At 39.2% G+C, this 24,131-nt stretch overlaps 3 protein-coding genes across 9 annotated transcripts; 1 reads left to right on the forward strand and 2 right to left on the reverse strand.

Annotated features, from left to right (window-relative positions):
• Nucleotides 1–5,858: 5,858 nt before the first annotated feature.
• Nucleotides 5,859–10,810, reverse strand: LOC121778617 (glutamyl-tRNA(Gln) amidotransferase subunit A). Of its 4 annotated transcripts, none has more exons than XM_042176000.1 (12): nucleotides 10,612–10,810; nucleotides 9,771–9,884; nucleotides 9,447–9,671; nucleotides 9,286–9,368; nucleotides 9,100–9,200; nucleotides 8,131–8,254; nucleotides 7,885–8,039; nucleotides 7,641–7,777; nucleotides 7,396–7,566; nucleotides 7,051–7,275; nucleotides 6,382–6,615; nucleotides 5,859–6,196 (listed from the first exon to the last, which is right to left on the reverse strand). In XM_042176000.1, exons 1-12 carry the CDS (start codon nucleotides 10,777–10,779, stop codon nucleotides 6,059–6,061), a joined length of 1,875 nt encoding a protein of 624 aa, XP_042031934.1. In that variant the 5' UTR covers nucleotides 10,780–10,810; the 3' UTR covers nucleotides 5,859–6,058. The 4 variants fall into 4 exon arrangements, with proteins under 4 accessions (XP_042031934.1, XP_042031936.1, XP_042031935.1 ...); XM_042176002.1 differs by having other exon boundaries at nucleotides 6,359–6,615; XM_042176001.1 differs by having other exon boundaries at nucleotides 9,771–9,879; nucleotides 10,612–10,809.
• Nucleotides 10,811–11,677: 867 nt separating this feature from the next.
• On the forward strand, nucleotides 11,678–14,004 carry LOC121779384 (inositol polyphosphate multikinase beta-like). Of its 4 annotated transcripts, none has more exons than XM_042176722.1 (2): nucleotides 11,678–11,810; nucleotides 12,644–14,004. In XM_042176722.1, the coding sequence occupies exon 2, from the start codon at nucleotides 12,666–12,668 to the stop codon at nucleotides 13,581–13,583; it is 918 nt and encodes a 305-aa protein (XP_042032656.1). In that variant the 5' UTR covers nucleotides 11,678–11,810; nucleotides 12,644–12,665; the 3' UTR covers nucleotides 13,584–14,004. The 4 variants fall into 4 exon arrangements, with proteins under 4 accessions (XP_042032656.1, XP_042032654.1, XP_042032655.1 ...); XM_042176720.1 differs by having other exon boundaries at nucleotides 11,692–11,810; nucleotides 12,168–14,004; XM_042176721.1 differs by having other exon boundaries at nucleotides 11,692–11,810; nucleotides 12,605–14,004.
• A 624-nt stretch (nucleotides 14,005–14,628) lies between these two features.
• Nucleotides 14,629–20,095, reverse strand: LOC121779383 (respiratory burst oxidase homolog protein C-like). Its single transcript, XM_042176719.1, has 12 exons — nucleotides 19,341–20,095; nucleotides 19,100–19,262; nucleotides 18,950–18,998; nucleotides 18,659–18,772; nucleotides 18,154–18,579; nucleotides 17,688–18,071; nucleotides 17,510–17,605; nucleotides 17,301–17,416; nucleotides 17,107–17,209; nucleotides 15,940–16,013; nucleotides 15,258–15,811; nucleotides 14,629–15,148 (listed from the first exon to the last, which is right to left on the reverse strand). The coding sequence occupies exons 1-12, from the start codon at nucleotides 19,942–19,944 to the stop codon at nucleotides 15,039–15,041; spliced, it is 2,793 nt and encodes a 930-aa protein (XP_042032653.1). The 5' UTR covers nucleotides 19,945–20,095; the 3' UTR covers nucleotides 14,629–15,038.
• Nucleotides 20,096–24,131: the final 4,036 nt, after the last annotated feature.

Genomic DNA, 24,131 nt, shown 5'->3' on the forward strand with positions numbered 1-24,131 from the left:
GCTTCAAGTGGGGTGAAGCCCTTAGCCTTTTGGTCGCTTTTGCGCACATCAGCCTCAATGCGCAATTTCACGATCAAGTCTTCAAGGGTCATCTGCTTTCGCTTGTGCTTGAGATAACTCTTGAAGTCCTTCCAACTGGGAGGAAGCTTGTCAATGATCGTGCACCTTAGGAATTTGTCGGGCAAGGTCATCCCTTCAGCCACTAATGCGTGGATGATCATTTGGAGCTCTTGGACTTGCTCCATAATGGGTCGAGAGTCGACCATCTTGTAGTCCATAAACTTGGATGCTACAACTTGTTCAGTACCTGCAGCATTATCTATGTTATACTTCATTTCTAGGCTTTCCCACATTTGTTTAGATATGGTTACATTGGAGTATACATTGTACAAACTATCATCTAAAGCACTTAGAATGAAATTTTTTACAAAGATAATCTCCTTTCCTCCAAGCTTCATAGTCCGCCATGACTTCGAGCCTAGTCTCTTGATCACTTGGAGCGGGCGGCTCGTTTTCCGTGAGGAAGTTGGCGACGCCCAATGTTGTCAAGTAGAACAACATCTTTTGGTACCACCTTTTGAAGTCAGATCCTCCAAACTTTGGTGGCTTCTCGGCAGGTGGCATCATTCTTTGTGCCAAAGGTGCCGAGCTTGGTCCATGGAAGGAACCAATTCTGTTGCCCCCGAAGGAGCCAACAACATGGTTGGGCATAGAGCCCCCACCATTCATGTTGGGCATATAGTCCGCCATGATCGTACTATCCCCGAAGGGACTAGCACCCAAATGAGACCCGAAGGCCCCAGCATTCGTGTGAGACCCGAAGGCCCCAGCACTCGATCCATTAAAGGATCCGAATGAACTACTAAAAGTGGAACCAACCGATCCACTCGAGGTGGATCCACCAGTATGCCCAAGGGGGTTAACGAACTCCCAAGGGGTTGTTGATGAAGATGGATAGCGTCCGGGAGTGGGAATCATCGTCGGAATCGACGAAGTATTGACAGGTCCAATGGTCGCCATGGTGGAGGGAATGGCGGCGGTGGAGGTGGCAGCAGCGGTGTTGGATTCAGTCGACATCTCCAGCAAAAGGTGTTTTAAGTTTCGAAAGTTTTAGTTCAGTTTATAGGTCCAAATTCCTTCAAAGGCAAGCTATCTCGTCTTGCGATTGTTGGTTTCTGGAATTACAAGACATAACAACATGGCGTAATACAACCCAAAAGAAGGAATACAGAATGGAAAACTGAAACTGAATTACAATGAAAGAATCGAAACAAAGAACCGTGAACAGTGTTTAGCCGAGTCGAGGAGTCCTCTTCCCGCAAGACGAGATACGCCCCGGTAGTGCTCTCGGTTTGGCGTGTCGTCCCCAAAGGTAAAACGGCTACGTCTCTGGTGAAGCAGCACTGCAATCAACAGAGCTCCGGCGAACTGGATGAAGGAGAGGGCAGAGCTTTCGACAGAAAAACAATGCAGAGAGAGGGAGAGAGCTTATGCTTGTGAATGGTGCAATGTGTGTCTAATGCAGTGGAATGGCTAGCCTATTTATTGGCCAAGCCACCATAACCGTCGGCGGTTACAAGCGTGTGGCAGGAGTGTGCCATTCACGTGTGGAGCGTGTGCTTTTCTCACGTGGCAGCTTTGACTGTGCCACGCTTGACGACGTGTCAAGCCACTTGGATTGCTGACTCAGCGGTGGTCTAAAAAGATTATTACGGGTCCAGACCCGAGCCCAAAGACCAATTGCCAAGGTCCGAGACCGAGACCGAGACCGAAACCGAGACCAGGCCCGCGGCCCGCGACCACAAGCACGGGCTCGGGCTCGGGCGGGCGGGCGTCGGCGGCGCGCGTGTGGGCTCTTTCACCCATCTTGGTCCACTATAATTATTAAGTAACAAAAAGTCACTTAATTTAAGCACATTAAAATATGTGTTACTTCTCCTATGTGGGATAATTAACACTAGTTAATTATTTCGTAAGCTCAAACTCCAAGCTTTAATTAAAAGCTAATTATGCTCAACTTTAATCCACTATTTCTCACTCTCCGGAAATCGGATTTGAGAAAGTGAATAAACTACATTTATCTACGTAAAATGTAGATCGACGCTATATCATTTAATTTCATAAAATTAAATGTCTCGTCACATTTATTATTTTGTCAAAATCCATTGACCGGGCATATTTAATCCATAATTTTTACAGAATCTACAAAAGAATCACAAAAGAATAGTTAACATCTATAAGGATATAAATATAATAATTTATACTAAAGAGTAAAGCAACATACTCTTTTCAATTTCTTCAATTTCTCTATAAAATTCAAGGTCATCATCAGTAGGATCCTTATATAAGCTGAAATTTTCAACTCTAAGCCAATCATTAGTGCACACCAATGCCTCCACCATTTTTGGACTCAAACACGTTCTAAAAGGATCCACGGCCCTTTTACCTAAGCTAAAAGCCGACTCACTTGCGACCGTTGAGCTTGGAATTGCAAAGATATCCTTCGCAATTAGTGAAAGGATTGAATACCTAGATGCATTTAATTTCCACCATTCCAAAAGATCAAAATTAGGATTAGACCTCTTCTCCATCTCATCAGCTAGGTACTTATCCACTTCATTTGATATTTGATTCAGTCGGTCTTGTTCAATTTCCTCCTGCACCCCATCGTACAATTCATCAAAAAGATGCAAATCACCTTTGTTACTGCTGTCTCCAACATCCTCGCATTCTAGAAGTGGCGTCTGATTCAACACCGTATCATTTACTCCCTTGTACTCTGCCCACAAACTTACCAAGTCATCTTTAAATCGATCACACAAGTGTTGAACTTGTTGAACTTGATAAACATTTGTTAAGCCCCCGACTTTCAGTTTTTTTACACTAACTTTAAGCATTTGCAGTTTGTTCCTCGGATCCAACACATTAGCAATAAAAATCAGTGGATTCACTGTACTCCAATCCCCCCAATATTTGTCAAATTTCAGTTTCTTTGCTTTTGCAACCTTTGAGAGAGTCAAATCCGAATCAGTACACTTTTTCTCAATCTCAATTTGTAAAGCAAACATCGAAAGTGAAATCAAATGGGACGTAGGAGTTTTTGAAGCACTTAACTGTAAAGTCAGATCATATAAATTTTTGAGAAAGTGTACAAAAGCTTTTGCATTATCCCAATCTTCTGCACTTGGAAGCATCTTTGCCCTACCCTTTTCATCATTCTCACGAAAGTATTTTATGAAAGGAACACATTCTTCAACCATTCTCTCAAACACAATTCTATACTTTAATGCAATATCAAGCATTTTATAGGTAGAATTCCACCCAATTTTCACATCCATGGGCACTGTTGATGTACTAGAAAACTTAGTTAGTATAGCAAACTCCCTAAATTTGTTCAATCTTCCAGGTGAAGAATGAAGAAACAAAACTGCATTCCTTATAGGCTTAATTGAAGATTTGAGCTCTTTCAAACCATCTTTAACAATCAAGTTAAGTATATGGTAAGCACATCTTAAATGCAAATACTTCCAATCGAACATCAAAGTTTTATCAATTCTCATTCTCCTTTTCAAGTATTCAGTCGCAGTATCATTAGAAGATGCATTATCAACTACGATTGAAACAATTTTTCTATTCCCCATTCCCTCAAACAAATCTCAATAAACTTTCCAATTTCCTCCCCTACATGGCTTGGGATTTTAGTGAAGTTGATTATTCTCTTATGCAACTTCCAATCAGTATCCAAAAAATGTGCTGTGACAACCATATAATTTATATTCTGCACAGATGTCCATGTGTCAGTAGTAATACTGACTCTTTGTCCATTAAGAACATTTTGAATTTTTGCCTTCTCATCTAAAAACAGCGTATAAACCATACCTGCCACTTTCTTTCGATTGGGCATTTGAAATCTCAGTTCAAACTCATTCACAAGAGCAACAAATCCAGGCTTCTCAACAGCTCGAAAACACACTTCATCTTTGATCACATATTGAGTCATCTTCAGTTCACACCTTTTCTGACTAAAAGAGTGAGGAACGATGCGACTTCCTTGTTGCATTGTCTCTTTCGTCAACACCGTTTGACCTTTCTCACTACTCACATCAAACAATGGACTTAACTTGCACCTGTTGACTAAAAGATTTTTCAAGCCACTAGTACTCCCACGTATAGCTGGTATTTCAGTTTTGCAGTAATTACATACCCCTATTTGTATCTTGCCGCTACTCGTATCCTTTGTCTCTTTTTTTGCAATGTTCCCAATATGGACTTCTGCTTCTTTTTGTAGGAGGTAGAGGAGGTTTGTCAGCTGCACCTTCTACTTCTATTGGTCATTTTCGACTAGAACCATCATCATTTGTTGAAGTATTTGGTGATTCTAAAATAGGCAAACTGGGGTCACTGAGACTGAGAGTATGAGAATCTTCGGATTCCATCCTGAAAAGACAAGATATTTTAATTAGTCATAGTTTACAACAATTTTAAAACTCAACATGGCCGAGTCTCTCTGTGTTGTTCAAATTAAAGATGCGAGATAGAGAAAACTGGAAAAGAGACTGTACGGTGGAGGAGTAGACCGACAAGACGACGCAGGCGAGGCGGTGGCGACACAGGCGAGAGAAAGGGAAGAGAATCAATGTAGGATTGGATCAAATTCAGAAGAGTAGAATTTAGGGATTTAGTACGGTTTAGGGTTCTTTATATGGAAGCATTTGATCTGGTCTGGGGATGAAAACACGAATACAGTTTATCAAATTAAAATGGAGAACAAGGGTTGGAACGGTGCGCCTTTTGAACTTCTTCTCGGCGTTCTTCGACACAAGCCTCGCACAGGATTGTCGGTGGGGAGCTCAGCGGCGCTAAGCAATGGTCGAGCTCGATGCGCCGTGCTGGATAGAGGAAGAAATGGTGGTGGTGGTGTCTCAATTTTGGATTCTCAGGAAGAATTTGGTGGTGGTGGCGGAGATAATGACTTCTAGGGTTGCAAGAATTCCTCCCAATTATGTTTAATAAAATTATATAATAATATATTTTATAAATAATAAATATGAATATGGTATATTTGCGGTATATACCGCATCATATTGCAATTGCGGTATAACGCGGTATACCGCGGTATATACAAAATGCATACCTTTACCGTACCTAAAACTATTGGTACGGTATGATACCGTACCGAAAAGTACGGTATACCAAAAATTTGGTATTTTCGGTATTTTTTCGGTACGGTATTTCGGTATATTTTCCCCGCCCTAATGAAATGTGTGTAGTGTGTGAAATGTGTGTAGTGCAGGAAATGTGTGAAACGTGTGTAGTGCGGGTAGTGTGTGAAATTTGTGTAGTGTGTGGAGTGCGTGTATATTACATCTGTATTTTGTGTGAAGTGTGGGTGAGTGTATTTTATGTGTATAGTGTGTGTGCACAAATTATTCAAATTCAATTTCATATCAATTACTTCACTTTACCAAAAGTAGAATTTGAAATTGAATTAGAATTCAATTTATTTCAATTCAATTCCATAGAATTCTTATTCCACTTCAATTCCAATTCCGTGTACTATACAGAGCCTCTGAATTCAGGAATTAAAAAAAAATTCACATTCATTTAAGCATTTACTTTTTATTCATAGCTAAATATTTTATCAAAATTACACATCAACCCCATACCACTTTATGATCAATAATTTTATAAAATTACGTACTCCATTTAAATGATGTGTTACATTCGTCTATAAAACCATTTTTTTTACAGTTTTGGTCGTCCCCATTTTTTTACATTTTGGGTCGTCCATCAATCTTACGTGATACGTAGGCAAAACCTAGTACAAATAGCATGACCTCATCAATAGAGCACGAAAATATTCAACCAAAATATAAAGCCACTGCTTATATAAACCCAACCTTGTAAACCAACATAACCACAGATTCTGTATCTAGTAAGTTCTATTCATACATTTCTTTCTCATGCACCACTACATTTGCACACTGATATCCTTTTCAACAGCCCTTACAAAAAGACACAAGGATGAAATACCTGAATATTTTACTTTTCCAATCCCTCAACTACGTAGCTGTCTAGGAGGTACAGTCTTTGTAGGGGGGTTAGGAATTGAATCGTCCGGCCCCAGTTCGTCTATAGGTGGCCGCTGCTTGTGATGGTCCGTCACTTCCTGATAAGCCATTGCCAGTGCCAAAGCCTAAAACAAGAAAATCAGAGGAATGGCTGTTAAGAGTGTGCCCAAGCCCAAAATTCACGTGCCCAAAAAAGCGAGGGAGTTTAATCCTTATGGGATGCAAGACAAGGAGATAATATGGATTGAGAGAGAAGAAACTTACAATGTGATCATGAAGAAACTTACAATGTGATCATGAAGAAACTTACAATGTGATCATGCTCTGGTGGAGCGTAAACACCAGTGGTGATTGTAGTTCTTCTTCGAGTATTATTTGTAGGAGCATCAGATATTGGCTTAAATCCAGTAGGCACTACAATCACAGGCATACCCACAAGATTGCCAACACATACTCGTTCCCAGTCCGTTGCATTTCCAATAAATGCATCGACTTTAAAACCATCTCTAACTTCTTGGATTAGTTTTCCTCTTGCTCTCTGTGCCTGTGAACAACTTTAGTTGTCATAGCACCCAACAAAAAACTGAACTTACATGGAATTGTTTGTTGAAAACTGGAGAGAAGATCGCCACCTCAGATATCACAATTCGAATATCAATTCAATATTACTAGCCCTAGTTCTATGTCGTTTTGTATCACACCTTAATGTTTAACATAAACAAAATGTTTAGTCAATTGAGTTTCAATTAAGCGGATGTGATGGCCAACACAATAAACATGTGATAGTTTCCCATCCATAGTTCACATATACTGATGATATTACCAACATTTTATGGACATGACCCTTCTCATTCGTATACTGTGCTCATTGCTATTCAGGGTGTTGGACTTGCTATAAAAGTTTCGATGGGGAAGCAGAGCCTGAAAATAAGCATATCCAGAAATAGGAAGGTAATCTGAGAATGATAAGGTGACGTACTTGAACATAATCTACAGCAGGTACAACACGGGCTCGACGAAGTTCAACAGGCCATTGATCTTGAGCTTCAAATTCATCATCAAGGCCAGCACGTTGCCACTCATCAAAATGAGCCAACATATCGACATCCATTGTGAAGTTTAAGATACCTTGAGCAGAATGAACAGTGTAGTTCAGCTTAAAGGGAACCATGTTGACACCTTTTGATTTAAGCTTTTCAACAACCTAAAATCCACATGTAAATTCAATTAGGTCATTCTGGGAAGTTTTTAAATCCTCGCAGCTTATCCATGTATGTCAGCACAGGATGACTAAATCTCGATGAATTTTATGAGGTTCACTTACATCCATCCCTGCATCCTCAAGGTATCCTACGGTTAGCTTTGTTATGTCAACAGAAAAAGGGTCAGGAAATGGGATATCCCTGGATGAATGATCATGCGGATCCATGCCCCGGATTATATCCAAAACAATTGCACAATCTGCAGCACTTCTACAGAAAGGTCCTAGTTTATCCTGCAAATACACAGGATTAACATTCACCGCCAGAAATAACTGTATACAACTAAAGCAATGAACACGATCTCTACCAGACTCTCTGATAAGCTTAGAACACCCGTTCGTCCAGTAGTTCCAAAAGTAGGACGAAATGCTGTCACGCCACATCGAGCAGCCGGGTAAGTGATGGATCCAGCCGTTTCTGAACCAATAGCAAAGGGAACAATTCCTGCAGCATAAAAAATCTCAGTTGCTGGAGTTTTCCTTCTTAAGTTTCAAGATTTACACAGTAGACCATTATATCAGAAACAAGGAACAATCTATGTAAAGATATACCAGCTGAGGTGGAGGCAGCTGGTCCAGCCGATGAACCAGTGGAATACTCCTCAATATTCCAAGGGTTCCTTGTTCTACCCCCAAACCAGATGTCGTCATATGCCAGTGACCCTGTCACAAGCTTTGCAAGAAGAACTGCCCCGGCAGATTTCAGCCTGAAATTATCAGTGTTCACTGTGAATGGTCAAAGTCACACCTATCTTGCTCTTGAATGTTTTACATTGAGCTAAGAAGTTATGCAAATACCTCTTATAAACCCAAGCCTCAGTATCAAGAACTTGGTTTTTAAACGTTCTTGAACCCCAAGTTGTCTTGTAATGGGGCACTGCAATTATATCCTTCAAACCGTATGGGATCCCATGAAGTGGGCCTAAATAAAAGCCAAAATAAATAGTTGCTCTCAAGTCTTCTATCGAAAGTTCTGTGCAATTCACAGAGAAAACCAGAATATAAAATGACGGGTTCCCTCATGATTCATGATAATACATGTACCGCAAAATAAATCAATTGCACAACAATTCCTAGAAAAAGAACAAATCATAATGCATTTCAACCAACCAGCACAATAATATTAAGTGTTCATGATTTGAGACTATTTAATAGTTCTCTCACCAAACACTGGGAGTTTACAATATTTTTAATTCATGATCAAGGAAATGCAGATCTATAGTTGATCAACTGACATGGTAAATTGTCATGATTTTGTGAATAAAATAAATGATAAGTACTATTCCAATCATAACAGTACAAATTTTGTTAACGAAAAACAAAACTCTGAAAATCCACAAAATACAACCAGGTATACTACCACGTTTGTATGATTTTCAAAGCTAACTTAAAATAGACCATTCTTTCCTCGATTCGGGCCAAAGAAGCAATGTAACTCGATCGGACAGCTAATGTGTTTCACATATAGAACAGGGTTTTATGGCCAGTCTGTGACTATTGGATGCCAAAAGCACCCTTGGGGTGATCTCGTAGAGCACCACCATGTCGAGGAAGAAGCTGCAGGTTCGAGCCTCACCAGTCTCGACAGATTCAACGAATACAAAAACAAATTTTCCCATTCTATGAATAAGTAAAGAATGTAGAGAAATATACTTTCATTCCAAAAGCAGATTATCTTACTTCCATAAAGATTATACTAAACAAGTTTGCCACCACTTTTTTCATGTGTTCTACTTTGGAATTAAGAATGAAAGAGAGGTTGCATACCGAGATATTTGCCTTGTGCAAGCAATTGATCAGCTTTTCTTGCTTGCTCGTATGCGAGTTCTTCTGTTATAGTAATAACAGATTCCAGAACTGGACCATACCTGCAGGAATGTAACCAGATGTACGAGAAGCACCATATGTTACTGCATCAGTCGAACACATTTAATGTTATTCAATAGGAGATACCTTTTCAATCTATTCAAGAATATCTGGGCGAGCTCTTCAGAGGTGATTTGTTTGGATTTAATTAGTTGCCCCAACTCCAGAATCTGATTCAACAAATTCCAAGAATGTGAAAATGCTGAATGTGGGTGGGATTGTTCAATAGATTAAATTCAGCAACTTACGCTCATGAAAGCAATATCTTCATCACTCTTTGGCCTTTCAATGCGAGGTAGAGATGGATAATTAAATTGTTTGGATGCATATTGGGCATGATCATGACTCCATGAAGCACTGAATACCAAAGAAGATGGATTCTCTAATCCTCCATTTGCTGAAGCAGCTAGTTCTCGATTGGATTTTATGATAGGTAAATTGAGCTCTCTGGCACCCTTTTCAATCTCCAGCATCTACAAGACAGCACAAACCATGCAGTGCTGTTTTGCTTCACATCTTATCAATCAGTATCCCATTTAACTAACAGTTCCCAAGCGATTGGGTCTAGGTACCTTGGCATCAGAGAGAAAGTCTGCATCCAAGAGTCCGAACATGCTACACAATGAATCATGGTCCATCTTTCCAGAGCATTTACTGAGGTTTCTCAAGTGCACTTGCGTACTGTCCTGACCATAGAAATCAAGGCATGTCAAGAACGTATCAGCAGAAAAAGGATAACATTAGCAACTCGTCATTTGATCCTCTAGACACGGATTACGGATTACATTGCAGAAATTTTAATACATTTTCACCTCCTTTACAACTTTTAGACCATACATCTTGATTTCACTGTTAAACGGAACAGAGTGGAAATTCTTTCATTCAGCTTTCGGTAAATTATTTCCACATGTCAATAGTAATCCCCCCTGCTAGTAATATGATCAAGCTAATCTGACTTTGGTAACAATAACAAATTATAGTAGTACTATTTACCATCGAAAAACCAAAACAATAGACTTCAATTTGATCACATAATTCTTAACCACTGTAAAAAGATTCCATGGAGAAAGTGTGTTCTGAGATTTCTGCAGACTTACTCGACTCAAAATCATATGGTTAAACAAGTCATGGCATGTTTCTTCTAGAAACACGTAATGCACATATTCCAATTTAAGCTCACTTTCAATTCACTCTTCAATTAAATTAGCCCTAAACTTAAGCAACAGATCCAATTTAGTATTTTAATTTATTCGAACATGATATGATTAAGTAGAAGCTAAGAAGTGTTAAATGAATAGGCATAGCTGCTAATTGAACATACAAAAGGATGGTCAGAGAAACTAGTAGGAAATGCGGTAGAAAACAGTAGAAAAAGAGGAGCAGGAAAGGGGAAAGGCAGAGGAGAATGAATACCAGGAGCGCAACAGAGTCCGAGGCGAGAATCGCGATCTGATCATTTGAAAATGAAGCGGCAGCAATGGCGGTGGTGAGGAGGCATAGGCACCAGAAAATACGTGTAGGGCGGAGGGCATCCGGCGACAGACACGTGCCGGCTGACGCAGCCGCCCACTTGAAGCTCATCGCGCTTTTCTCTCTGCAAACTGCAAACGCTCTGTGCTGCGCTGCTTAATCCATTTTAAAATTTTCTAATCATGTGGGCCCCAAGCTAATGGAATCTTCTAATTGATTTAGTCAACTACCATTTGTTTTCTAGTGAATTTTATTGGCGTTATTCAGCTGTGAACATGTTTAAAATATATTAGCACTATTTCATGATATTTTTCCTCTTTTACAATTTTTTGTTATTATTTGGAAAATACTAATATGATAGTAGATTAAATTATTCGTTGAGTGGTTTCTTTGTTGTAATTTTATTTTCATTATTTTTCTCTCTTTTCTTATTCTTCTATCGTCTTATATTTTTATTCTTTATTTTTTCATCAAAAACAGGATAATAAAATCGAAGTTAATTGGAGGAAAAAAAATATACAAGTTTATTGAGTTGACATTAATGAGAGTATTGAAAATTCGGTTGTATTACAATTTTGAAAAACAAATATAACAATAAGCAAACTTATACAAGAAAATGGGAGCCGAGCTTGCGCATTCCCACCGCCGTCACCTCGGCGCCCCTCCCTTCCCTCTCGACGGCTCGCCGTCTGAAATGGGTGTCGTCCGACCGCCGTCCCGCATGGCGGTGGCACGAGCGGGCGATCGGCGCCTATTGCGAATGCTCTTAATTTTATAATAGAACATGATCCATTTATCAAAATATGAAAGGAAAAAAAAATAAAGTAGACAATATTTTGTGGACGCAAAATGATGAAAGTGGATAACATTTCACGGAGAGAGTAGAATTTAATAATTAAAAATATAGACGTTCTCCATAGTTAAATTACTTGTTTCTCAAGATGAATATAAAATTATTTATTCGCATATCTTTCAGATTTTTCTGAATAAATAATACTCCTAAAATAATTATAAAACCAAATCCTTGAAAGGCGAACTATACTTTGCTCTGGTGGTTTTCCACTTCATCAGCAAATGCTTCTTCCACAATAGAGGAAAAGTTGCGCACTGAATCTTCTTACCAGTTAGAAACTTTTTTTCAGGTATTTGAAAAGTCGATTCTTTTGAGAGTGTTCGGTTTACTTTTTGTGGATCTATTTATTAGTATCTTTTTTGGGATCTTTTGATGGAGCGGATAGAAAGTGATCTAATTAAAATTGGATATGTGCTGATTTATGTACCGTATTGTTAAAAATTGGATAGCATAATCAAGTGATCTTGGTTTGTGATTGAAATTATGTAATTTCTGGTTTTGCATACTTTTAAATCTACCGTCATCATGTTTGTGTGGAGGATGCTTTAATCTTTTGAAGTAAGAACATTATAATGTTTGTTATATGTATTTAGATTAATTTACTTGAAAATAACACATAGTTCTGACATTCACACAATGAAAACAGGAAAAGAAAGCACATGGTAATAGTGCTTTGTTGATAGCTCAATATCAATGGAAACTGGTGTAGCCAATAAAATACAGCATATGAGATGATTTTTGAAAAGTTAGCTCATTTTGCTTTTGGATTTCACACATGAATTGATGGCTCAAATGTTTGTGAATACATTGAAATTGCAAACATAAGAAAGTGATAGCCTTTGCAAGGAATGGCTTCCTTGAAGAACAGATGCTTGTATCTAGTTTGATTTAAGCCATATGGGGTTTACTTTCTTCATATTCTCCCTGCTGGAATATTGGGATATTCAAATCAATCCCATAGCCCAGTTCATTTAGATGATTTTCAAGTCTTATAGTGCTTTTTTTCACTTCTGATGTATGTCTGAGTGTGCGGGGACGTATTTTCGATATCATGGCCATGATTGTTAGACTATTATGTTGTAGGGGGGTTTGATTTTTGAATAAAAGAAAACATTTCTGCAGAACAGTCTTTCTACGAAGAAGCATGCTTAAGGTCCCAGATCATCAGGTTGCCGGACACAAAGCTGGCGATGGACGGCTTGGACCACTTGTTGACGATTCAGGGCGTTTCTACAAGCCTCTTCAGGGTGATGAGCGTGGAGCTAATGAGGTCTCTTTCTATACATCATTCTCTTCAAACGCTAAAATTCCTGATCATGTCACAAGGTTCTTCCCCAAGTTTGATGGTACTCAACTCGTGGAAGCATCTGATGGATCTGGTATGCAACCTCATCTCGTTTTACAAGATCTTACATTCAATCGTGTAAATCCGTCTATAATGGACATCAAAATTGGTTCAAGAACTTGGCCTCCACATGCGCCAGAGGACTACGTCCAGAAGTGTTTAAAGAAAGATAGGACAAGTTCAAGCCTTCCGTTGGGTTTCAGGGTATCAGGTGCGCGAATCTTTGGAAGCTTAAAATTAGGATACTGGGAGCCGAAGAACAAATCTTCAATTCAGAAACTTTCTGCTGATGAAGTAAAGTTGCTTCTAAAAAACTTTGTTTCGTCGAACGCATCGGAAGAGACACAAATGAAACCAGATTGCTTATTCGCATCAACTGTTTATGGTGGCTCAACGGGTATTTTATCACAGTTACTTGAATTAAAGGCATGGTTTGAGGATCAAACGATCTACCATTTCTATTCTTGCTCAGTTCTTATGATGTTTGAAAAGGAGCTTGCATCATGTGGAAAGAGCCCCCGAGCAGAAATCAAGCTTGTTGATTTCGCCCACGTTCATGAAGGCAAGGGTGTTATTGATCATAACTTCCTAGGCGGGCTTTGCTCTTTCATAAAATTCATCTCTGAGATCCTTACCACTCCTGAAGACTGTGCTGCTGATTCCTTAGTAGACGATGCTCAGAGAAACCATATCTATTCCGATAACGGTTCAGTTTGAATTTACTGAATGAATGGCTGATGGCAAGGCTTCAGGCAAACTTAAATCACGTTGCTTTTTCTTTTCGTGGATAATCACCAACTTTTGGATTCTCGGTTGCGCTGGCCAAATGCTGGTTGTCGTGAATTCTTTTTCTAGTCGAGGTTCATGATACTTTTGCAGTTTTGCTCTTCAATTTATTTGAGAGTAGGTATGATTCAATTATTTTGAAGCACTACAGCGTTCGGGTTCTTATATCTTCTGCCTCTACATCTAATTTCATATCCTTATGGTTTATTCTCTGCATAACCACAATTATTTACATCTTCTAGAGGCTGTGGTGATATTAGGAGTACCAAACTTAATTAGATATCAAATGTTTTGATGGTTTCTTGTTTGTCTAATGATTTCTGTGCTAAATTTCTTGTTCCAACATATGCCATTAAATTTCTGTCGTTTGAATTCAGTGAACGGTTTGATCCCAAGGCTCTCTAAATTACTTTGGGTAATGATTCTTCAAGTTTTGTGATTTTGATGCTTAACATCGACTATTACAGGCCAAATGCTACCACAGCAAAAGCAACCATCTACAACAAGACATATACAAGTAGATTGCATGTTAACAGTGTTGATTATCTTATGTATTTCTGTCTTTTTGATTCTGTGTTGAGGATTCACCTTCAGGGTATGCACTTGATGTGTATTCGAGTATCACAATTCACAATTCACAATTCAATGTAGAACGCCACTCGGGTTTAAAATAATGACTCAAAAATTACAACGTTACTGCAATGATACATCGTCAAATGTAGAATTTAGAGTATCGATCCATAGGGAGGGAACGTTCAAATAAATAAAGATTCTAAGAAGAGAAATGGTGTAATAGAAATTAAATCAAAGAGCCATAGAAATTTGACTTAATTAAAAGCTGGAAACATATAAAGGAAATATTAAGCATTGCTCCTAACATTTCATGAATGAAAATGTCAAAATGGGTCGTTTAACAACTCAGAGCATACAATTCATTTGACTTTATCTTGTAGTAGTTGTTGAGGAAAAATCCTTATAAACAAAAGCAAAGCAAAGCAATAAATTCAATTAATAGGTCAACTAAAATCCTCAATTAATGGGTTGGTGGATCGAAATAAGAATCATTCCACCTCCCACTAATCAAATCCATTATCTTACAACAAATTAAACTACCTCATCTACATGCTGATGCAAACATGACTCTTGATGGCGTCACTTATAACAACAAACTCTCTATGTATATATCTATACCTATACTATCTAAACAAATAAATAAATTAATAATGGTTGATCAAAAACCTAAAAGATTTGATGGTGGGTGGTGGTCCACCTCCATGATAATGCCATTTCTCTCCATTCAGATATTTGGGAGGGATTATAATTATCTAGAGAAGCTAGCTCTTCAATCAATCCAATAAAATTTATAAAAAAATATTATGAGAAAATTCAAAAGTTCTCTTTGTGGAATTCAAATTTGGTGTTGGTCTTGTGAGAGAAATCAGAAGCCAGTTGTCTTAGCTCCTTCACTGGTGGTGGTGCCCCACAGTAAAACACCCCTGCAAAGGTCAATATTGAAAATGAAATGTCAAAATTGAAATATCACACGTTCAAAAGTTGCACTAGGCTTATACCTAGCGAGTTAATTTAGAAAAATTAGAAGCTCACCGACTCTACTATTAGGATGATTGAGCGCGATTCGCTTGTAGACGGTGCGCCAGTTAGGCTTGGCGAAGTGGGACTTGACGCGCGTGCCCGACACGACGTCGACCCCATTCTTGGCGTGGTTGAGGGATTGCAACATGGCGATGAGGGCGGAGCGCGCGTCTCCCTCCTCATAGACACTTGTGCAGTAGTTGTGCATCTCGATCACTCCCTTGTGATCCATCTCGCCCACCTCGTTCATCACGCCCTTGAACCAATCGAAGGATCCCTGCTCACGCGTCACCCAGTAGAAGTATGCCCTTCGGGTCTTGAAGCTGTGTCGCCCGCTCCCTGAGCCCGCACTTTGCCTGGGCGTCGTGAGAGGGCTGGGGGCCGTGCTTCCTTCCTCCAATGCATTCTCCTCCATGTCCATTGCTTTCATGTTATTGACTATGTCCTTGACAACACTAATCATGGGCGTAGCGCCTATACCTAGCCCGACCAGCAACACGACGTCGTAGCTCTTGTAGTCTTGAGTTGGTGCACCGTATGGACCATCGATCAACACTTTAGGGAAGCTGCATGCATTGCCATAAACATCATTAGATGTATGATTTGACATGATATTGATACATAGGTACTGTATATTGTATACAATCTCTAGGGAAAGGATATGGTGCTAAAGGGAATGATATTGATTACTCACTTTGGATTATTCTCTCCTTGCAAATAATCAGCACGAAGGAGTCCACTTTTTCCGGTAGGCGGAGGCTGACAAACCTGACAAAGATTCAAATTTCACTCAATTAGAAAAATCTTTTTTATTTATGGATAGTCAAAGAATTGAGAAAAAGATTAATAGCATATATATGGAAACGTAAGAAGTATGAGTAAAAATTCAGTGGTCAGGATATATTACCACGTGGTATATCCACTTAATCATAAAATTCAATGATTAGGACATATGGAACTTTAGAAGTATGGGTAAAAAATCAGTGGTGAGAATAAAAAAAGAAGAAAAAAAATATTTCTGCAATTGTAAATGATTGGACACACCAAGTGGCAATATGTTCCGAAGAAAGGCGGATGCAAAAAAATGTTAGTAGGGACTTTAGTGAACCTATTTTCTTATAGTCAAATAAGTGTATATATGCATATTAAAAATAAAAAAAATTATGCAAAAAATCTTACTAAAACACATATAGTCTACATTTTTAAAAAATTAAACAACACAAACACGTTGATCTAACTTAAAACTACATTTATGTAAGATATTTTTGACATTTTTTACTTTTACTACTTACTATTCCTCGTTTTGACATTTTCTTCCTTTTTTCCAAACTAATCTTTCAATTATTTCTCTAAATTCAGCCCCTACTAATCCTCCAATCTCTAATAATTAAGGCTAAAGACGATTTCATACAATTTCAATAAAAATAATACTAGAAAATTCAATTAAAAAAATTATGTGGGATGCTTAAGCCCCTCCACCTTATAAATATAATAATAGAAAACCTATATAAAAAAAATTGTGTGAGGGGCTTATATGCATGTGTCCCGATCATTAAATTTTTATTTAAGAAATGGGTGAATTTATATTGCTACAAATAAATAAGACTAGTTTTCTTTACCAATTACTATAACCTAGTTTGGCAACATTATTCAATGAGCTAGCATATGAGTTGTTTTAGTTTAAACATACCAAGATTTGCAAGAATGACAAATACTATAACTCCCCCACCAACTAAGTGCAGTTGTGCGTCATTAGATAACCACATTCAATAATTAGAGTGGGATGGTAAAAAGTTGATAAAAATAAGGATGCGTGACACTGAATATCACATGTATGTATAGATATAGGAAATTGACCTACCTCAGAGAAAACAGCTTTCAATTGCCTGGTCCAATCACCAAGTGTTCTGATGTGAACACTCACATAATCATCTCTGGGTGCTGAAGTAATGGAAAATGGGTGCCTACAATTACCACAAAATAGACCAATTCAACTTTCCAAAATATGTAAATAATTAATTAAATAGGGCAAGTTGTCAAGTAGTGTAAACCCACCATTCGAATGGAGAAACAGCTGCACAATTGACAAAAATGTATTGACCACTTTTATATTTGAATCCTTGTGGCTTAGACATGTGAAGCGTTAGCACATTCCCAGGGTACACAGCCACCTTCATCATATTTAAAAAAAAAAAAACATTTATTCCAATAATTATATATTAAAAATAAATAGTACTAGTACTATATATATAGAGAATCCATACCTTTAAAATTTTGACGGCCTTGATGCTCGACCTAAATGCCCTAATCAACCTTTCCGAAGCATAGAGTGTGATCGGAACGGCCAAATACATCCACGTCTGAAGTAGACAATTACCGTGTTTAAAATGAGATGAAAATAGAAAAGTCGAATTATTAAATTACGAAAATTTAAGGACGTACCGTTTTCTTGTACCATTCTTTGGTCAAGTAGAGCTTGATACTGTGAATAATGAGGCAAGCGTATACAATGACGAATAAGTGATGTGAATACCAAAAGGCATTGAAGCCTGTGAGCTTATTCAATGGCTTTGGTAGGCTAACTTTCCCCCTCCTAAACCATGGTGAAGCAAGTGTGAAGGCAATTGCCATAAGCACAACCATCACAATTCCGGTCACTCCTTCCCACCCTTTAATGAAGAACCAATAGCTCGTCGGCTGCTCCCCGAAGAAAGGCACCATGTCCTCGTACTCTTCTGGCGTCGCGCTCAAGAGCCGGGGAAAATCACATGCCAGATGGCTTATCCCATGTATTCCAACCCCCATTGCAATTGCGATTGCAATAACCTATTAATTATCAAAATTACTGTTTGTTTGATGTGACAGTTACTATATTTATCTCAGACTCTGTTAATTACTACGTACTTACCTTGTGGAAGTTGAGATTGTCGTCAAATGGGACGGCGGCCCCTAGCTTGGTCTTGTTCCTGAGCCAGGTGATGGTGTTCCGACAGACGGGGAGAAGGATGAGGGCCATGTTGAGCTTGAGGGTCTCGGCGGCGCCCTTGGCCATGCAGACGCAGTGGCCCATCACCTCGAAAGCCTCTCTATCCTTGTATTGGATGTATTTCCAAGTGAAGAGAAGAGCCATTACTCCAATCCACAATGCCATCACCCAAACTCTCTGCCAATTATCAAGCACAAAGTAGCGACCATCTCTGTACCACCTCTTTATGGGAGGGTCTTGAGTTGGCTTAAGTTTCTCGCTCAGCATCTTGCTCAGATTCCGGCTCTCACGCTCACCTCGAACGGATTGGCCCAGCCCTTGCAGCAGCAGCATCTCCAGATTCTCAATCTACCAGATTTTATGTAGCATTATATGGTGATTTAAGTGGTTAGGAAATATTTCAAGTTGAACGAAGTAATTAATTTACCATGATATATCCTAACTCGTTTGGGTCCAATTCTTCCATGATCAATCTTGCATATTCATCGGCTTGCATCTGAATATTCGACAGCTTGTTGGCGGAGGCGCTTAGTGTAATAATCTGCAATAAATTATATTTTATTAATAATGAATTAATGTATATTATTCATATACATACGACTTGTTCGTGGTATAATGTGTGTTTTTTAGACAATTATCGAAAATCAATGATTTAATAGGCATGTGGCGACAATATAAAAAAACTAATGATTATTAATAAATGATTTTGGCTTCTTACCTCTCTCACTTCCTCTTCTGTGATTCTTCCATCAGCATCTTTATCAACCCTGTGTGGAAAAATAAATATGTAAATATAAATTAAAAAATTTTTAAAATGAATTGTCATGTGCAATTACTGATTTTTTTTAATTTTTTTTTTGTTACTTACATGTCGAAGAATGTTTGAAGGCGTGAATCGAAGCTTTGATCAGCAAATTGGTCCCAGAATTCCTTCAGCTGCGCCTTGTTAATGCACCCGCCGCCGATGTTCCTCCGCCGCGCTAGCGCGTCGAAGAGCTCGCCGGCGAAATCCTTAGACTCCTTATTCATGCCTGAAATGAAACCAACAATTTTTTTAAAAAATATTTTTCAATAATTTGAATCCAAGTCTACAAAAAAAAAAAAAAAACCTATGCATTCGCCAAAGCGTGCGCGAGGAAGCAAGCCATTAGCTTCTTCTTTAACAATTTTATCGAACCGCTTCTCCACCCCGGCCCAGGCGGCGCCGCCGTCGGTCTTGCTGATGAACTTGAGCCCCTTGAGCGCATGCGCGGCGGCGGACTTGGTCCGGTCGAACCTCCCCGCCTGCGCAGGGCGGCGCGTGAGGGAGGCGAGGCGCTTGAGCTCCTGAGAGACCTGCCGGATTTTCGATGAGGCGTTTCTGACGACGGAGGATCCGAGCGAGGACCGCTTCTCTAGGCCTCGGGCCAGCAGAGCCAGCTCCGGATCCTCCACCTCCCCGCCCCCGGCCGCCTTCACGCTGTGCACCGCCACCGAGTCCTCCCTCACGTCGAGGGTGATCTCCACATAGTCATCGCTGGCCTGGGCGGGGGAGGAGTCGCCTGGGATGTTGAATCTCGCACTTTTTCTCCCACCGCCACCTGGCCTCTTGTTCAGTGGCCCACTCAGTGGGCCACTGAACGAGATCTTGTCGTTGTCCCCAACAATATCAGAATCTGAGTGCTGGTGCTGGTGTTGGTTATTCTCTGAATTTTGCATTTGGGATTTGTACATGCTATAAAACTATACGATAAGTTATAAAAAAAATGAATAATAAGAAATGAAGAGTTATGTATCTTTGAAGAATGGGTTTGGGAGTATAATATATGCTAGAAAAGGAGAGATTCTTTAGTATAGAAAAATTTCTTCCTCTTTACTAAGTCTCCTAACCACTTTTGAAATTGTTTATATGAGAAAATAATAATGTAACTCTCCCTTATATAAGAAGAAAAGAAAATGGTCAACAAAGGGAGTGGGTGGGTTTGACCAGCTATTTTGTCATGCTAGTTATTTAGATGCAATGAATATTATTCACACGTATTAGACTTTTATTGTATTTATTTATTTTTTTCATTTTTATTAGTAGTAGTGCTATTTTTTAAGATGATAGTGGTCGACTTCGTCATACAGTTCCACACGGTTTTCATTCAATCCACTAATAAGTCACGTAAATACTAATAGTACTATATAATTAAAGATGTGAAATATTGAGAAATTATATCTATGATAGTACAATTGAGTACGTATATTATATAGGGTAGAAGAAGTTTCTAAATGACTTTTTAATTGTTCTTTTGCAGCGTTTTTTTATTTGAAAAACAAAATACGTAGCCCATTGATATTAAATATGTATCAGAATTTAATTTCTTTGTTTCGTGTGTTGTTTTACGTAGAAATTTTTCTTTGCCACTCTTTGATGGTAGAAAATTATATCATGAATTCGTAACCCAACGAGGGGCAATTTTTCCGTTGAAAGAATATACATTATATTTAGGGTTTAGAGTTTAGAAAATATGAAATATGAAAGCTTAATTATACTGCTATAAGACACGTACTGACACGTTAATACAAAATTCAAAACTGATAAGACTCAAATTGAATATCAGGAAAATGAAACATTACAAAATATAAGTCTAAATATGAGTTTAGAATTTTGTTTTAACTTGTCTTGCATTAAAATTAGTGTCGTTCATTACCAAGAATATTTTTTATGTACGAAAATAATACTATATCGATAGATGTTGAACATTACTTTTGGTGTTTCTTTTCAAGCATAATTATGTGATGGCGGGAGAAAAAGTCTTTAGTAGTATCGGTCATTTCGCCTACTCTATTTTTTGGTTCTGGATCCGCCACTATTCTCTCGCATATATAAGTAGTTACTTGCTCAGGACGATCTGTCAAAATAATTTTTATTCCATGTGAAATGCAAAAAGGGACCGAGTGTTATGGATGGAGGAAATAGTTTATAAAATAAAATGAAATTGAAGTAGGAATACGTGAGAATACGAAGTAGTAAAAGATATTGTGAACAAATTCTACAGATCTACAGTGGTGTAAATATAGAAAAGAAAATGGAAAGATTTCGATTCAGTCGGATATAAAATACTATCCACTGGACTACTTAATCATTAGTTTAATGTATGACAGTTAACTGGCAATGATCATTATTTTCTTATAAAAATAATCGTCTATTGAACTTAATCATGAAACGGCGTTTTTAAGTCCTCCATTTAGATTGCTATTCATGTTTAATTATTTAATGTACAGTAATAGCTATGGTAGTACTCTTATTAATTTTTACTTTTATCTCCAAAATGTCTACATTTTCTTGAATTCAGATTCAACTTTGCTGACTTTTCAATTTTTCTGTCTTAGCCACTATATATTATCTCTAACCTACTAAAATCCATCGTTTACACCTTGAGATGTTCTGTTAGAATGGAAAGATCTCACTAAATCAATTAAGATGATTTAGGGGAATCAATTTAGATGATTAGTAGCATAATTGTCGTATAATAGAAACATTCCTTGTATACATGTGTATTTGCCTCTATAAGAGGAGATTTGTATATTGAATTAAACACAACAGAAAAGTAATTCTCCCTATGTTCTTAATCTTTGTACCGATTAACATGGTACCAGAGCGGGATTTTCTCTTGTGACTCAGAGAAATCTCATCATCGTCTATACCGTTCCCGACCAATTGTAACCAAAAACCTGTGAAACCCAGCAAAGGATGTCAGAATCCGATGAAACCAAGCAAAGTGTTACCGACAGTAAGGAGACGGAAGAGTTTGCAAGGATGTTTGCAAACTTCATGCGCAATAGTTTTGCCATGACCAACACAGATGCAACCAACAAGCCACATAACCCACCGCCGCAGGAGATCGTGGTGGATACCAAGTCCCTGGATATCGGCTACAAACTAAACAACGAAAACTACTCGTTGTGGGCAGTATTGATGGAGAGAGCCATCAGTGGCAGGGGAATGATCTCCCACCTCACCGGGCATCCTTCTCCTCCAGCGAAGACGGATCCAGCCTTTGCACGGTGGCAACAGGCGGATCACTGTGTCTTCACATGGTTGGTTCAAAACATTGAACCGAGACTAGTGAGCCGAATATCCAAACACGCAACAACCAAAGAAGTATGGAAGAGCCTAGCCGTAACCTACTCCAGTGGCGGAGATAGGATACAGGTCTATGACCTCCGCCGCCGTGCAACCACCCTGAAACAGAAAGGAGAAACGTTAGAAGAAATCTGGACTCAATTACAAGAAATATGGCTCGCCATCGACCAAAAGTCTCCAAACCCGATGAAGTATCAAGAAGATGTCGAGATCTACGACAATTGTACCCAAGAAGATAGGGTGTATCAGTTACTTACTGCCCTAGACGACAAGTATGAGAATACGAAGAGGGAAATTCTCAAGATGGAGCCATTTCCCTCACTGGATGAAGCATATGCAACAATAAGAAGGGAGGATGCAAGAATGAGCGTTTTACAACCTGCGCATAATGAGGAAAAGAATACACTGCAGGGAGTAGGCGTCTGCCTAGCGGTGCGAAGTAGGCCTCCTCAATCGCAAAGGAGCGGCGGCGGTGGAGGTGGAAACAGCTGGAATCGACGGATGGACGAAGACCGATCCAAGATGGTATGTTCGGTATGTGGCCGAAATACGGACGGCCACCGCCACCAGGCTCAAGCAGAGGAGGCCAACCCACACCAGGCAAAGGCGGAGGGCGTGCAACCGTGTCTGTGGCTGGAGACGGAACGCCCGCCGCCGTCGGGGGTAACACCGAGGCCACATCAACCCGAGGCGGCAACGGCGACCGGCGATTGACGGAGGAGATGAATGGAGGTGGAATCGCCAGCGCAAACCTAGTGATTCGGACAAATGACGAAGCGGCGCGGAACACACAAGGTAAATTAGGGCTTGATGCAATTTTACAATCAAGCCCTTCCATTTCCCAGAAACCATATATTCCACCCCACTGTTTGCCTCCAGATCCCCCAATTATGCGAAGTTTGCAAATTGACCCCAGTAATTTTGAAAATTTGAATCAGACCCCTATTTGTCAAAAAAGAGAAATTGTGGAACCTATTCCGTGTAAAAATCATTTTGAAATACTCGGAAATATATCAACTGCGTGTGCAGTGTCTTCTTGCGAGGAAAAATATGACAGGTGGATCTTTGATTGTGGGGCAACGGATACAATGACCTATGATGCCTCCGACCTCATTGAACCCACAAAACCGGAGAAAGCATATGTACAGACAGCTAGTGGAGAGGTGTCAGCTGTTGAAGGAGCCGGAACAGTAAACATATCATCGACATTGAAATTGTCGAACTGCCTTTATGTCCCGTCCCTATCACATAAACTGCTATCGATCAGCCATGTCACTAGAGAACTAAATTGCTCCTTACTAATGCAGCCTAACTTTTGTCTACTGCAGGATATCAGGACGAAGGAGATTATTGGACGTGGCACTGAGAAGGATGGGTTGTACTATGTCGACGAGATAGCTCAAAAAGGAACCGCATTACTAACTCAAGGGTCTGCAAATCGGGAAGCTTGGTTGTGGCATCGTCGCCTAGGTCATCCCTCTGCAAGTTATTTAAATCTGTTATTTCCTAGTTTTTCCCAGAATTTACACTGTGAAACCTGTATTTTGGCCAAAAGCCGAAGACAATCTTACCAATTAAGTGACACACGGGTTGAAACTTTGTTTTCTTTAGTGCACTCTGATATATGGGGACCCGCACCAGTGGCGGGGGGACAGGGATTTCGATACTTCTTACTTTTTGTGGATGATTGCACTCGTATGGTATGGGTCTATTTTATGAAGCATAAATCTGAGGTTGTGTCTCATTTTATACACTTTTGTAAACTTGTGCAAAATCAGTATCAAAAAAA

Source organism: Salvia splendens, chromosome 19 (assembly GCF_004379255.2).
Source record: "Salvia splendens isolate huo1 chromosome 19, SspV2, whole genome shotgun sequence".
NCBI lineage: Eukaryota > Viridiplantae > Streptophyta > Magnoliopsida > Lamiales > Lamiaceae > Salvia > Salvia splendens.